This window comes from Carassius auratus, chromosome 29, assembly GCF_003368295.1.
Source record: "Carassius auratus strain Wakin chromosome 29, ASM336829v1, whole genome shotgun sequence".
Taxonomy (NCBI): Eukaryota; Metazoa; Chordata; class Actinopteri; order Cypriniformes; family Cyprinidae; genus Carassius; species Carassius auratus.
Window position 1 is genome coordinate 6,679,523 of NC_039271.1, and position 16,724 is coordinate 6,696,246.

The 16,724-nt window shown below is 38.5% G+C and overlaps 1 protein-coding gene across 2 annotated transcripts in view; it reads right to left on the reverse strand.

The window, feature by feature from the left end:
* Nucleotides 1-15,745, reverse strand: part of LOC113047912 (pleckstrin homology domain-containing family A member 5-like) — a 104,985-nt gene extending 89,240 nt beyond the window's left edge. For both annotated transcript variants that reach the window (XM_026209286.1, XM_026209288.1), the window contains exons 1-3: nucleotides 15,583-15,745; nucleotides 15,400-15,476; nucleotides 14,783-14,840 (exon numbers count right to left, since the gene is read on the reverse strand). In XM_026209286.1, coding sequence (XP_026065071.1) covers nucleotides 14,783-14,840; nucleotides 15,400-15,476; nucleotides 15,583-15,674 — 227 coding nt within the window. In that variant the 5' untranslated portion in view covers nucleotides 15,675-15,745. The remainder of the gene's footprint in view (nucleotides 1-14,782; nucleotides 14,841-15,399; nucleotides 15,477-15,582) is intronic.
* Nucleotides 15,746-16,724: the final 979 nt, after the last annotated feature.

Genomic DNA, 16,724 nt, shown 5'->3' on the forward strand with positions numbered 1-16,724 from the left:
TAAACCACCGTCACATATGCTAGGCCTGCAAATCTGCTTGTGCATTTATTCTACAGCCCTTTAAAATAAGTATATAGTAATCGCATGGTGTGGGATAGAAAACCCTGAGAGATTAAGACCACATTAACACAAAAAGGTCCCATCCACCAGCTTCCTCTCTTCTCCTTATTTGGCCATTAATGCAAAAGAGAAACATGCTAATCCAGACTGTGACCCCTTTGGATTTATGGCACAGTGTGGTCATGATGGAACTGGTCTTGCTTGGCAAAGCTTTATATGCAGTACAGCACTGGGCAGACAAGGCGAGATGGCGCTGGGTGCAGATCTGATGTGCTTTAATAAACCAGCAGAGTGCACATGGTGAAATATTTAAGCTGGAATCATTACTGGGGTTCCATACACGTGCTTTGATGATGTTCTCCGCTGGAGGAGAGGTCATTGCATGGTGCCATGGGGAAAATTAGACATCCTCTTGATGAACATTGGGATTGTGGCTGTGAGTGGAAGTTTCAGGGTAATTCAAGAGTCAGGAAGATCTGACAGACCTCTGGAGGGCCTACAGGTGAGTATGTGCGACAGTATTGAACATTATTTATCAGAAAACTTCACACGGCAATGCACAGCACATCTAGGACTTCTAGGCATAAATCAGAGCAAACTTAACTTAAAAAGTAGTTTAGGTTTCACAAATAGCTGTGTAAATAATCAAGGGAATGGCTCACTGTTATACAGAGTTCCCTGCATTACTGTTCTCCAGATCAACACAGAGAAAAAAAAAGATGTTGAATTTGGGAGGATAAAAAGTCGGTGCGCCACACGTTTTATAGGAGACACATGACACATTAAAACAAGTGTTCAATAAAAAATGTGTTCTAAAATTGGTGCAAAATATCAAACATTTTTGATATCCTCTGACTGGATGGAATTATAGTCGACACGACACAATTTTTATGAAATCTATCAACTCAAATCTCCAGACTGGATCTGACTTTTAACAATTAGCGTCAACTTCTCCAGACAGTAAATCGGGAGAAAATCAGTCCATAAATCATGAAGTGTATTCCAGCCTTTACTGTACACTTACTAAAAGACTGTTTATATGACAAATTGTACTTTAAACAAACATTTGCAACAGAGATTAGTTTAGGGATGCAATGCCCAAGCTAAATCCTAGGAATCACGCCGAGCATCTTGGCAATCACCAAACAACCCTAAAACGAGCTCTATCAAGTGTTAGCATGACCTTGAAGCTTCTTGTGCCCTTCAGAGATATCTTGCACGCTCCCTCTAATTGTCGTTCAACCACAACCTGACAGTAATTTGTGTAGCCTGAATTCCAATTAAATCAAGTAGAAAAAAAAATATTGAGGGTAAATGGGAAAGAGGGCTTGGAAAGACAGACTTAGATTCATGAAAAAGCTGTATATCACATCATTATAAACCTCTTCTCTCCAATTTTCCATTCTACTCGTAATTAAGACAGTAATTCAGCAAATCTCATTACTCCAGTTTAAAGAAGCAGCAACTCGCCATGAACACTTCATTAATATCAAGAATTTGAGCTATCGGAAACAGACCAAGCTACCAAGTTTAGACTATTTTGAATAAGTGAGGCAATCGACAACCAATAACGTTTTAAGGAGATGGCCGCAAATGCACTACTCATTCGTGCAAAGCTCAGGGTAATCTACTAAACCTCAATGCAATTAAAACATCATGCCTCCACACCACCTTACCAGCACATCTGCTTCATATTAGCGTCGGGGTTGTCTACACCATTCCTGTGCATGTGAAAGCTCTGCAACCTCGGTGTCGATCAGGGCTGTGGGTTAGTAAATCTGCATACTGCAAAAACGGGATTAAGCTTCAGATTATCTACTACGAGAGATTACCGGCAGGGTGGCCACAGGCGGTGTTACAGTGGGACGTCCCAGTCCTGGGAAAACACTCCCAGATTCGAATCAAAAGAGGTTACCGTTTACTTCAGTTACCGATGAGTATGTTGAGAAAAAGTTAAAAGATTGCATGTTTCTCAATATGCAAAAAGGTCAGATTTATTGGATGAGCTGGGGGTCATTTTTATTGTTGGATTAGCAACATTTCCAAGCATTATGGATTCAAAATGGCACACGCAGTGACAGTGGTCACACTCAGGCTTTTTAGTTGCAAAAGAGGACAATCCTACGAAATTCTGGGTTTTGGTGGAAGCAGATACACTCTTTTTAGAAAATCCCCATACAAAGCAAAAAAAATAAAAATAATTGTTGCCAACATTGGGATTATGAACCCATAAATCTGCCAACATCTCCTGATCATCAAGTCCTAGCAAGATATTCCATTACCCATCTACCCTTTGCCTGTTCTTCAGCACTGGCAAACATAAACAAATGAATTCTCTAGAGCAAGCCAGCTGATTGGATGAAATCTAGTCCTCCATGTTGGAGCTGAAAGAATGCCTTCCGGAGTCCCACATGGATAGCTGCATCACCACTAATGCATCCTCTTGTATACACGGTCTTTATGTGCAGAAGATTACAAATGCGCCTCAGTTGGCTTCTCTCTTATTAAGTCCATTGGGAATGGAGTGCCAAACAGGAAGTGGTGGGAATTACTAGTAGCAGGAACTATTTGGAAAACTGTAGCTAGGAGGAAGTGCTTGATATTAAAGGGCATGACTCCGCTGTGAGGTCATGATCCTGGAACTGGTTTTCGATTTGCCGTGGTCATGGGTTTCATCCCATTCTTTGTCGTCGATTAAACGAGACGGTACCCGTTCACTCGTCAAACAGGTTCACTCAAGGGTTAACAAGAACGAACACTCATAAAAGGAACAGAGAAAGGTGTAACGTTTGCAAGACTCTCCATGCAGAATCGCTTATAAGGCAGATTAAAACTTCTCATCTGATTGCATCATCAGCTTGACACAACAGTCCATTATTCTGCAATTTATGCAGCTTGTTCTGACTCACATAATGGTAATAGATGGGAAAGAATGGCAAGGTGCTTCAGCAATCTGGCTGCATTTCCACTCTCTAGCAATAAACATCATTTATATCTAATACAACAGAGAGGTTGTACTTAATTACAGTTGATCCTCAGATCCCTGTGGAAACCAGGAGGCCATCCGATATGAGACGTGAAAGCTCAGGTCAGTGAACTGGCCGGGCATTTCAAGAAGGAGAAAGTCAATTTCAGCTGCAGATAAACCAGATTCTTTGGTAAATAGTGTGTGCATTTGCTGAATGCTAATGTCTTCAAACATGGAGTCAGACTTGATTTGTGGGTGGAACTAGAATTAAGTTTCCATTTGGCTCTCCATTGGCTCTCCTGGATCAATGTTTCCTGATACCACAGCCGCGGTTAATATCCTCTGATCGTACGTATTAGTTTCTACTAGAAGATTGGGTGGCGTCCAAAACTATGCTTTAGTGTTCATTGTAAAACGGGGTACAAATAAAATTTTCATCCTTTTCAAAGCGCCAGCTGGCAGCCATTTCAATGGGTGCATGAGAGAAAAAGAGCTGAAAATACATGCAACGTGAATATATAGATTGTTTGGAAATATGACATCCGTTATCGTGAGAGCACTACACATCAGGAAAAGGAAACGCATTGCTCTGATTCTTTTGGCATCCACCCCATCTTCCATTGGATCAGAGGGCAGCCAACTTATCTTGGGAGTGGGGGTAAATTACACCAGACCACAACCCAAGTGAGACAGCTGTTTTGAAGAGGATCGTTTTACGTTACCCAATTCAAAAATACACATTTATGGTCTCACACAAGAGACGAGCACTCCATCATAAGGATTTTTTTTGTTAGTTTTTTTTTTTTTTTTTACTTGACCTGCAAACAATTACACGGGCCACACTAAAAAACCAAAGATAATTTCTATATATATTTTCTAAGTGATGGTGTTAAGACTTTTGGTAGTTTTTGCAATGTTCATCAAAACCAAGATAACATTATCGTGGTAACAAAACTCTGAATTTTACATAATTTAGACTGCTTCACAAAAATTTTTTACCTTTGCAACGTGTAAAAACTAATCTACAAATTCAACAAAATTAAAGATCTCAGTAGCAACAAAGAAAACTTTCTCACTCTGACCCATGCCTTCATATCCTTCTTGTTGTGCCTTAATCCATAAAATAAAAATTAAAAAAATTAATGTAAAAGTAAATTTAATAGTCAGCCCCTGAAAACTATTCACTTAAACTCATGTCACTCCAAACCTGTAAAATGTTTCTTCTTTTGTAAAAGGCAAAAGGATATATTTTGCAGAATGCACTATTTATTCTTTTACACACAACAAAAGTGAATAAGGATTTATGCTGAGCTCCAAAAATTATAATAAAAGCAAATTAAAAGTATTATAAATGAGGCACATCGGCACCATATTTCAACTTTTTCCAAAGTCATAAAATAGCTCCAGAGTCACACGATTCCTATGACATGCTTGACATCAAAAGTCAGTTCTTGTGATTGATCTCCATTGATGTCAAACCAGCCTGGTGTGCCATATGTATTCAAACACCTTTTGTGTTCTACAAAAGAAAAAAAAAATGAATCTAGAGCGGCATGTTGGAGTGCAAACTATGACAATTAAAATTTTTGGGTGAACTATCCCAATAAACGCCATATTAGCAAAATCCTGCAATAAAAGCATTGCTATGAGGACAGTCCGCAAAGAAAAGCAACATCTATACCAGTCTGACACAACAAGTCACCATGAAGAATGTTTCACTGTGGCTCGACTTGATACTGTATCTCTCAGCCCTTTCATGCACCTTTCCATCGCATTCTTATCTCTCTCAGAATGGAGTCTAAGCCGAATAGAGTGAAATGTTCTGCACGTCCCAGCGATAGAGCCGTGGGACTGGTGGTCCGAAGGAGGCTGTGGCATCCAATGAGGTCAACCCAAGGTCGGCCGCCCCCCATTGTCTGGTTCAATCTGTGAAATGTTCGACAATTCACGAGAGACGCTCGCTGATCCGACCGTGATGAGGATTAATGTGATACATTTGTTTGGTTTAGGCTCTGAATGAAAATTAAAAGTATCAGCCGCAAATTAATATACTTTTGTGGAGTCATTTAGATTAATGATGTCGCTACTGGTTCAGGTTGACCTTTCCACACCTCCCTGTTAGAAACTGGTTATTACCTTAAAGACAAACAGGCATGTGAATTACCTCTGAATGCTCACCAGGCGGGTAGTAAATCATGCTTGTTACTGAAAATAAAGCGGTTGTTGAAAAACCGCTAAGCAACTAAATTATGTCATTGGATGTCCTTGCACGCTATCTTCTGCTGCTTCCAGAAGCCCGTTTACAAATGTATAATAAAACGCCAGAGGACATAAATACATTAGTACAGGGAATACAGAGAGATGCACTGCTCCAGACAAAGGCAATAATTCTAATTTTGTTTGGAAAGCACAACAATAAATTGGTGTATGTGTGCTACAGCGAGATTAAGATGCTACAGATGTTACGATGCAAAAACGTACCACTCTTTGATGGTACGAAGAAATCGACCAATTTTGTGTTAATGTAGGCAATAAAAAAAATTAACAACTACTAAACATGCTAAAGTTTTAATTCTAGACTTCACATTTATACAAACAAATCAAAAGCACCTTGAAATCATTCAATATCACGGTAGCTGTTCCATTTTATCCTCGGTCTTTCCTCACGGATCTGATAACAGCCATCAGACAGCACATCTCAACAGGCGGCATCTGCGAACGTGCTCTTATCATGGCGCAAAGACAACAAAATGGGAATGTCATGACAGGCCGGTTTGCTGAAGATGTGAAGAGACTTGTAAAAAGTACTGGGACTTGCAAAACCCAAACGCTGCAGCCCTCCATCATTTCAGATCCTCTGCACTGATTACAGCTGCTAACATACAAGCAGACGAACGGAGGACGGTCAGATACAGCTAATAATACGACTGCACATACTACAGGACGTTACTGAAAGACTGTGATACTGCCAAAGAGAAACATTTAGGGATGCATTTCTCCATTTACTGAGATTAATCAAATATTACTCAACTACGGCTATCAATTGGTAACACACTTGAATTAACCTGTTAACTGTCACTCACGTTTTTGAAGATAGACATGAATGTGCATGATACAAACCTAAATTTTTATTTTTTCATGACTGAAAACATTTTATATTATTCATATTTCATGATTATGATAACATGATTTTGATGTACCACTTACATGGTAATGCAATGTCTGATTTTAAAATGGGTTTTGAAGGATGAATTTTGAGATTTTATGTTTTCAAGTGATGTATAACTTCTGATGATTTCTAAAATGTGATACAGAAAAAGGCAACCAGGAAGTCTTATTTTTAAACAAAGGTCAAAGCTCCTTTTGTAATGTAGATTTCTGAGGGTGCACTCTTGTCATAAATTCATCTATTACTTTTCCTACATAATTTTTAACAAACAATATTGGTAAAATATATATTTGGGAGTCTTAGACCTTTCCAACGATATATAGTTTGTCAAGATTAGATTAGATTTGATTGTAATATAGTATAGTCAACGTAGGTGTCCCGTATACGGGACAGGGTGACATTTAACAGGTTAAAGCCCTTAAATATAATGCATTACTAAAGTATTTTTAATGCCTTGTGATGCACCTTATAATGCACTTTATTATTTCAATAAAATACTTGTAATAATAATAGTCAAAAATAAATACTTATTATTGTAACCACAGTTATAATACTTATCTATTCATCGTTACGCCTTTAGAAAGTATTATGGATTAAAACACATGACAAACAAACATCACATATTATAATGCATTTTAACTTTAATTACAATTACTTATAAAAATATACATACAATGCATTGCAGCCTAGATTATGAAAACCTTTATAATGCATTATGCATAAAAGCTTCAAGTGTTACCAATATTTTCATAAATACGAAAATGTACGTTTGAATATTTCTTTTAATTTTGCTCCTTTTCATCAACTAAAATACTATTTTTATTGACTAAAATTAGGTGCCATATTAATCAGATTAAACTGGCTAAAATTAGTGAATATGAAATGACCAAAGATTGATTAATATCAGTCAAAAGTCTAAAACACTTGGAGGCCATATATAGTTTAGCTGTCACTTCAACAAGCCCAATAAAAGAGATATTTAACCAAACAAAAAAACAAGTTTAATAACTATAACCTTTTATTGCATAAAAAAAACTATTAAACTCCTCATGTAAGTGACATTCTATGACATCAACAGCACAAAACAACTTCTCCTTGGACATACTATAAAATAAGTAGTTCCCAACACCCAGCAGTTTTTTAAGCCTTTCTTTCTGCAAAATCACTAGGAAGTAAGTCTCACGCCACGAAGAAACACCACCAGACTCCAGAAAAATACTGGCCTTTAATTTCCCCACAACACCTCGCTAATAAACCTGCAGATTCTGCATAATCACGGGGACATTGATCGCAGCAGGCGACCTGAAGCACGACAGTGATTGTTTAGAAAAGTATTGTTGAAGGGCGTTTCATACACAAGCGCTACTTTATTAGCATGCAACAGAAAGACTCAAAGAAGCAGCATGTCTCAAAAGTTTGAAAATTGAGTCTCCCTTTTTAACGGAAAATATCAAACTTTGCAGGCGACCTCAATAATTGATAACTCAGTTACTGCATGCCACTACCATCTCAAATCTTCAATTATATCCTACAAATCAATTGCACACCTGTATAGAAACGTGCAACTAAAACACAAACGCAAATAAAGATCTATGTCATAAGTGCAGGAAGATTTTCCAAAAGAACCGCTGGCAAAAACCGAGTTAAAATAAACACAACCTTTGTATTTTGTGGCAAGGCACTGACATACAAAACTCCTCATTCATGCATTGGTATAAAAGCAGCAGCTGTTTGATGTTTATTTGCTCAGTGGTGTAGAGTCCAATGACATCAGGAATGATATGAACATGTTTGAGGAGTGGCAGCGAGGACGCTCTATTAAAACACTTCAGGTTATAGGCTGTCGAAAATGAAATTTTCTACAATTAAATGAATGTACTACGTTTTAGTTTGATAATCTTTTATTTTATTTTGTATTTAGGGGATTTTATGGTACTAAATTGTATTTGTGTAATAGTGGAGTTCTATCTTTTTTTTTCTTCTTCTTCTTCTTTTTAAGCATAGACCTGAAAACGAAACTGCCAATTTAAACGTCATTAATCTTGAATGCTTTGGAGCACAGACAAATGGCCAATAGATATATCGCTTATGCTGATATTTTGTCATAATTAAAATATTGGCATTGGCCAGTACGTTTGGGTAAGTTTGCAGATGCAAAAAAAGGAGAAAGTATCAATGTTTGCTAAATAATATAAAAGCAATGATTATAAAACTTTATTGTATAGCTCCTTTGTTTAACTGCGACAGCAAACAATGAAGAGAGAGCACTGTGTGCACAGGCGCCCGTCTCGAACACATCGGCCAAACAGGTGAAGGCGATATTTGAAAAATGCCAAATATATACCACTAGTTAATACATTAACCTTCATTTTATTAAACATAACATTTCAGAAAAATTTTATACAAATGTAATCTAAAACTGCACTTATTTTCACACACTTCCAGAAAAAGCCAGTTTCAAAATTCTTGTTTCATTTTGTTGACATATAAAAGGTTTTTCCAGAAGGGATTTTGGATATCTCTTTTTTTTTTTTATCATTTCATCAATCAGAAAACACTTTCAACAGCCAGGGGGGAAAAAAAACTGAATTTTCACCCTATTATTAGCAATAAAATGTTCAATACATATCAGACAATTACAAAAATCTACAAATGCAAACCGCTAAAGTGCAAAGAAAAGCACTTAAATGTGTATTTTTTGTGTTTTCTTTACACTAGTCTAAAAGACAGCAAGTCTCCAAAACTGACCAATGTTTTTGCCTGTAGCATCTTGTCCTAAGGACAAAACACTTATGCAGTCATGAACTGCCCAATGTTAAGTGTCGTCAAAATGACAAATAACTGAATCAATTGGCGTGTCCGTTAGGAGAAGTAAGGGCGGACAGTGCTACTGAATCACACCGCAGGACGCACTGAGCAGGAGGGCAGGATAAAACCGGTTGTGCTGCAGGAAAACAACAAAGAAAGCCAGGCACCAGAGGCACAGTGTGCACACTGAGCACAAAACCTGGGCCGTGTTCTTGTAGTCTAATGAGTATCATGAGCGAACAATCACTGCTAGCAACTTGTTAAAATCTCAAAGAACGAGTTGCCCAATTGTGCTGCACAGCCGGTGGGCTGACCTAGAAAGCCACACTTGGTCGCCCAAGTCAGAGGAGCGTTGATCCATCCGTTTAACCCTCTATCCTGACCCCATTTGAGATATGATTCATGGCTCTGCGTCAGCAAAATCCAAAGCTGCGGAGAGCGTCCGGCCGCTAACTGTGACTTAATGAGCACTCCATCATCTTCCAAGCTGCCATCTACCCATTCATTTAGCAGCCCACTCATACAAATCAACCGAAGCTGATATTAAGTGTCTAACAGCTGAGTAACCCATCCCACTGGCATCTGGGCTGGTGCTGTCACCGAGCTAAATGCTACAACCCAAGGGTTTTCTGACAAACCTGGGAGGAATGATGAATTGGACATTGGGTTCTTGTAAGGTCTTTAACAAAACTTTTCTAAATAGTTGTTCTCTGATCACCTGATGGATGGATGGTTCTGGTGCCCAATCAGAAAGCTTGTGAGTGTGCTTCTTACATTTAGACAGATGCATCAAAACCGCATCAAAAGATGTTTCATTCTGATCCATAGAAATTAACAAAACAAGAAAAAAAGTCAACAAGTCTAAATCTCATTTCAGAGTCACAGTAATTGAAGTTAGACATATCTACTTCTATATTTGTGTTTGTGTGTGTATGTATGTATTATATATATATATATAATTGCGGAGTCAAAGTAAATAAAGTATAATCTTTCAGCCAAGAACTTTAATTTCAAAGCGTCACCTCTTTCCAAAGAATAAAAGACATTGCTGGACAAGGGGAAAAATGGCTCTGCAATGGCCAATTTTGTAAACTGGTTGCAAACCAAGAAAAAAAATAAACATGGCAATATCTCTCAAAGTCAGTGGAAATGCGAGCTGATTTTGATATGAGCAGCAGAACCATTTCAGCCCAAAAGGAGTTATTTTATCCAATTAGAGCAGTCGAAAAAGTGTTTATATGCAGTCAAAGCCAAATTGTGTTATTTTGGACTGGAATCACTTGAGCACTGAACTGAGCTGTCAGCGTCTGGCAAAGCCTGGGTCAAAACAATCAGAGGGCCAGGAGTCATTTACCCTTTCACACCATTTCTACTTGCCCCATGGCTCTCAGAACGAGTGAATGAGGGCGAGAGCAAGAGAGAGAGGGAAGCGGGCCCCACATGATTCGACAGTCATAGGAAGCTTTTCATCACTGTGGACCCAACTCCACCCATCCATCGACCCACTTAACTGTCCTAAAACCAGCGCATCTCATGTTACTGCTGCTCTGGAAACTAGGAAACACTCACACAGCGACGGCGAGTGACACTGACACACACACGCGGCTAATCATGCGAGGACCATTAGACACATTTCTTTCAACAGCATCCCTACCGAGGTGGAAACACCTGCAGCGGACTGTGGGATGTTTTGATTGGATACGGTCCATGCCTTCCTTTTGTTCATTTTTCACATCACACCCACCAAAGACTACAGTTTACTGCAGTTATAGTTAGTCTTGTTGCTTAATGACTATTTAACTAGTAAATCTTACAGAAGCCTTGTATAATTAGGCTGGTTTAGAATGCCTGTCCACTTTTTCAGTGCCATTGGTTTCAAGAGTATTTTTTCCAATTATTTATACCATTTGGATTTTTTTTTTTAATCATCATTAAAGAGTTACAAGCCACAGACTAGTCCAACCAGCTACAAGGTGCACTACACAATTACAAAACTTTGATTTGAAGCAAAAAAAAAACAAACAAACAAAAAAATACTATATATGAATTTGAGAATTTGGAAAAAAAATAAAATAATGGCTTTAAAGAGAGAGAACTTCTATCTAAAGATATATAAAAGATAAAGAAAATGTGAAAATAGCAAGAAATTTTTTATTTTATTTCAAAATATGCATACAGACATAACTATTTAAGAGGTTTGATTGAATCGATTAAACCAATTAAAAACCACAATAATGGTGATTCTTTTGGCACAATCTGTTGTTTTTTCATTTCTCTGATTGGTGGAGATTATTTTGCAGAATCATGAGAAATTTAGTTTTTCCACCAGGAATGCAACTGTTAAAGACAATTATTTAAAAGTAAGTTGATACAATGCGGGTTAATTGTTTAAAAAAACACATACACCATTAATTAACAACCTTGTAGCTCACAGCTGTTCTGCCTTTAACAGTTTGTAAGTTGTCGTTAAAAATTTAATTCCCTATGGAGAAATTGAACCCAACTGTGACGGCGAAGTGTCATGTGACATGCTTGATGCATCGCCATGGAAATGGAATGTTGTACGTTCTAAAAATGTTCTGAAGATTCTAAACTTGTGTGTGGAAAGGTCAAGTAATTCCAATCCCTAGAGGGATGTTAAAAAAGAATAAAAAGTTTTTTTTTTCGCCTGCCATTGTTGAAAATAAAAAACAGACAGTACCGCCTCAAACTCACGTCACTGATTAAACCATGCTGCTCTGACCCATCCACACAACACAAAAGGATGCACACACAAACACAAACCAGCACATATGAAAAGAGCACGCCACAGTTGAATAAGTGACCTTTGCAATTTTCCTCTCTCTCCACGTGTCGCTACATCGCTCCATTTATTTCCCATTCCAGTCAGAAATGCCCCCAAAAAACCAGTAGGATTGCATCTCTAAAACAAGTACACTTAAATAACACCACATTAAAGGTTATTCCATCCTGTCAGATGCAGAGCAACCTCTGCTGCTCTTTGGAGTGTATGTTATTTCACCGCATTCCCCCTTTAATTTCCAAAGCATGAGCGAGATACAGGGAGGGAGCTCAACCTCCGCCTCTTGTTGGTTGCCCAATCTGCTGCTGTTAGTCAGTAGGTGGAAACTGATGACCCAACATGAGGGTCTTCACTAGCTGTTCATTTTGCAGCATTCCCAAGACGCTGCAACAGCTACGCTACAAGCAAAGCAGAAGAAACAGCGGCCTTCAATCGCAGCGAACCTCTGCTTCACACGCCGCTCCAGATGTAGACCGCAGGTCATCTGCTTCATCTCAATTATTAATCATCTTCCTTTTCAAAGAGTTCGTTGGTAGAGCTTCAGAAGATAATATCCCATTACACTGTGTCCACAGAGAAACTGATATTTAGTGATAGTGCAAAAAACGTTCGGTAGAAGCCATTCTGGAGAATTAATAATTCAAATTCCAGGTGCAGAATCCAACATAGGTGTGTATAAAACCCTTTTTTATATTCACAAACCTAAATAGATTGCATTTTTCCTTAGAATTAAATATTATACAGTTTAAGGATTTTTAGAGAGCCAATTGATTCTAATACCTTAGGCTTACTATGATGGTCGATGCTTTCTGGGAATGAAGCTTGTCTGTGGTTGCTTTTCATAAGATAGATTTCTAAAAAAAAAAAAAAAAAAAGTAAGATCTTGTGAGGCATTTAAAAAAAAAAGGAAAAATGTGCACGCTCACTGTTGTTCTCTTTGGGTTTGGAAAGCGTTGCAAATGCTCTGTATGGCGGCCACAGCAAATCCAGCATCTGAGCGTCCTCTGGCTAGCCGTGCTATTCCTGGGTGACACAGAAAAAGCATCCTCACACGCTGCAGTGCTTTTTTAATGAATTCTGACAGACTTGAGCTAATGGATCAAATATCACAAGCCACTTGCTGCTCCAAGCGTCGCTCCTTCACGACCCCCTGTGTCTCTGTGCCATTATAATGAACGACCCCGTATCACTCTTAATCTCTGGACGGCCACCATCTGCTGCTGCGGTAACATGAGCAGGTTTCCCACTGGTCACTACGACCACATCCTTTCCGAGTTTCTTCATATTGGCAGATCTTAGATCAGTATGACGATCCAACAGAACATTGAAAGTGAAAACAGTCTCAGTTCTGGGGCCTCCAGGATTCATCAGCGCAGCAGTAAAGGATTCCAGGGAGTCTGTATGCAAACAATAATCCACAGAGACGATGACAAAGAGATGCATTCGAGCAGTTGGTGAATCGGTCTGGTGTTAAGACTGCAGTATGATCATCAGAGATCATCATTTGCTGGTGTGTCCCAAGCGGACAGTAAAGCAGACAGTGATGCAGCATCCACAAGCCCTCAGACGTCTAGAAAGGGTCAAGTTGTCAATCCTGACGTGATGAGATGTATCTCGTGAGTTTTAGCTCAAATCCCTGTGTCAAATTAGCCTCAAAGTTCAGCTCTGGAATGGGGTTTGGAACAAATTCTACAAAGCACACACCATGCATTTTTACACATAAAGAAATAAGAGGCAGTTTAAACTGAGTTTAAAGCAGAATCCACTTATTTTTTCTCCATTTATATACGCATTCAAATGGAGTTTTCAAAAATATTCACATTTGTTTTCTAACAGCTCTACGGTCTGGCTGAACTAACAGACTGGCCTTAGTCATAAAAGGGGACGACACAACGAGTGAGGAACTAAAGCTTGGTGGAAGGGGAATTTCTAAAATCAAAACAAAGCTTTTAGAAAGTAGGTTAAAAAATGGCCCCTATCATAGCTTGCTAGGCATTACTGTACAATACAAACAAATGATCCCACAACTGATAAAATATGCATGATACCGATAACGCAAGATACTACTCTAATATTATTGTTTGGCCATGGTATGACATACAAAATAAAGCAATTTTTGTAATGTGCAACATCTAAATCAAAGCAACCAATAGACAACAACCAATGTTAATGCACATTAATGCATGTCTGCGTATTAAAACAATATGGCCGCAAACACAAGAACATAAACACTACTCAAAAACCACAAGTAGAAGGTATTAATCTGATAATATACTAATTATTGAGGTAAATTCGTGGCCAAATAAGATGCATAACACTTATTTCTCGTTCTATTTATTAAAAAACCACAAAAGATTTTGAAAATTGGAACAAGTTGAGGTATTAATCTGCCACAAAAAAAACACTAAAAACTTGTAACTGGCACAAACGGAAAGTATTAATCTGATCATATTTAAACTACTAATGTGAATACTTTCAAAATGGGCAAATAAAATCCCAATAATCAGCCTGGTTCATTTTTAACACATTCACTGCTTAAAATAGTCTGAAAATAATCGATCGGCTCTTCTCCACACCCAATCAAACAAAGCAAGTCCTGCGAAGCGGATGGAAACCACACGAACGGTGCAACAGATTTGTTTTAAACTAGACTAGAGCTGTACAAACAAGGGTTAACATGATTCACTCGGTGGAAAGCAACAAGTTGAGCCTGTTCAGCCAACAGAGCATTGAATCACACGGGCTTGTCAAGCCCTCCGTCAGCCTCACGGTAATTACTTTTTTTTGTAAACGGGGGAGGGAAAGAGCTCTAACGACTCGTGTGTGCCTTCAGTGCGCGAGCGGAAGCATTTCTGGAAACACTATGGCATGAGTGTAAGAGTGTGTGTGTGTGTGAGGGGGCGGCGATCTGAAATCACTGCCGCCACTGCTGCTGTCAAACAAGCAGGAGAGAGCCAAATATCCTCCAACTCACTTGATAAAGCAACGGGCTCCTTCAAACGTGTATCCTTCTTCCCATCCGGTGGGTAAATCTGAAAAGAAGACACAAGGACAATGAGTTTTGCATGCAAAAAGCATCTTCTAGAGTGACTGGCTGCACATCTCTCATCGTGCCCATGATCTGCAGTGCTGTTCAATGCCCACAAGCACTGCTCGCATCTCTGTACTGCAGATCAACATGTAATTGTGGACCATTCAGCTTGTTTGGTCTCTTAAGGTGACAGGAAATGGCTAATTTTATAGCCAAACTCAGACTGGATTTTAGGCATTCAATGACTGTGGAAGTTTTAAGTGTTTTGAGGAATTCAAAGCATGCAAGCTGTTCCCAAACGATCCAACGAGTAAAAAATAGCAATGACAGCTGTCAATCAAAAGCCAAAAATGACCATGCAGCCCCGTTGAAATGTGAACGGGTTGTGAAACGCTGCGCGTGCAGGCAGGTGTGCTGCATGCATGCTACGCAAACGCAACGCAAACGCAACGCAAACGCACTGACAATGCGCGCGTCGCGTCTTGCCACAGCTGCACTGATTGCATTTCTCCTCATGCGGTGATTTTTCCCCAACGGAAAAGCCGCTAAAAGCCTCTTACCTGGAGTTTTTCTGTGCCCTGTAATGACGGCTTCTCCCGTGACTGGATGCAGCCAGGTTGTGCTCTTCCCTTCTTCACTGTTGGGTGAGAAAAAAGGGGAGAGAGAGAGAGAAGGTGAAAAACAACCGACGAGAGGCATTCGAGTCTAACCGAGCCCCAACTTTCCATCCCGCGGATATTTACTTGATAAAGAAGACGCGTCCGTCCCGGGTCACGCCGTAACTCCATAAAGAAGGCAGGCAAGACAGCCACTCCGGGTTGAGGACCGCCGCCATGTCTGAGCACTGAGAGCGGCGCTCGAGCTGCGCGCGTCCGACCCACTCGCGCGTACTCGGGATTCCTTAGCAACGGTGTCCAGGCGCGGCGAAAAGGGGGGCGGGCGTACGCGCGGACCAATGACGTGACGCGCTGACGCGATTTATTTATTTAGTATTTAAATTCCATTCTTATTCATGTTAGTCAGCTTTATTTGTGTTTTGTTTCGCCTGAATATAATAAACATTGAGTTTATTGTTAAAAAATAAAGTTTAAGGGGCGTTTATAAAAATGTAAAAAATACAAGTTCTCAAAGCATATTCTGAGATTTTTTTATATAAATATTAAATACTAAAATAAAGTTAACTAGCTTTTTGCCTGATCATTGCTAGAATATAAACATTGCATTGTAGTGAATAAAATCGTTTATGTACTAAGCCAACTTTTATTATTTTATTATTAATACTGCACTAAATCGATCTCTAAAACGCAAATGTGACTTGAGTGTTGTTACGCAATTTTTTTATCAATTATGTGAAGATTAGCTGACTTAATGAAGTTTAACAGCAAAATCAAAACTCTTATCTGTGTTTTCTTAATAAATGATTATTTCAGTGTTAAAATAAATCTTAAATGTGCTACAGTAAATATCTAACAATAAAATATCAAATATTTTAGAACATTGCAGTCAATAAATCAGACCATTTTCATAATCAGAAACAGAAGGAATATCATTAAAGTGAAAATAATTATCAATGACTCGAGATTCAAATGTTGACAATAAAAAGAAAACACATATTAAATAGCCAAGTATTAAAGTGTTTAAAAATTGTCCAATATCAAATTTAATTAAACATTTAATGTTGCTTTGTTATCATGTAAAATAATGTGTGGAGATATATACATTTGGAGAACTTACACTTATAGTTTTTTGTAACATCATAACAATGACTATATAAATGGAAAATAAATATAGACATAACAACACAATGGATGGATTTCATGGGAAAACTAAATAATATTCACTTTCAGACATATTACTAGGAAAATACCTTCATATGTTTAACATT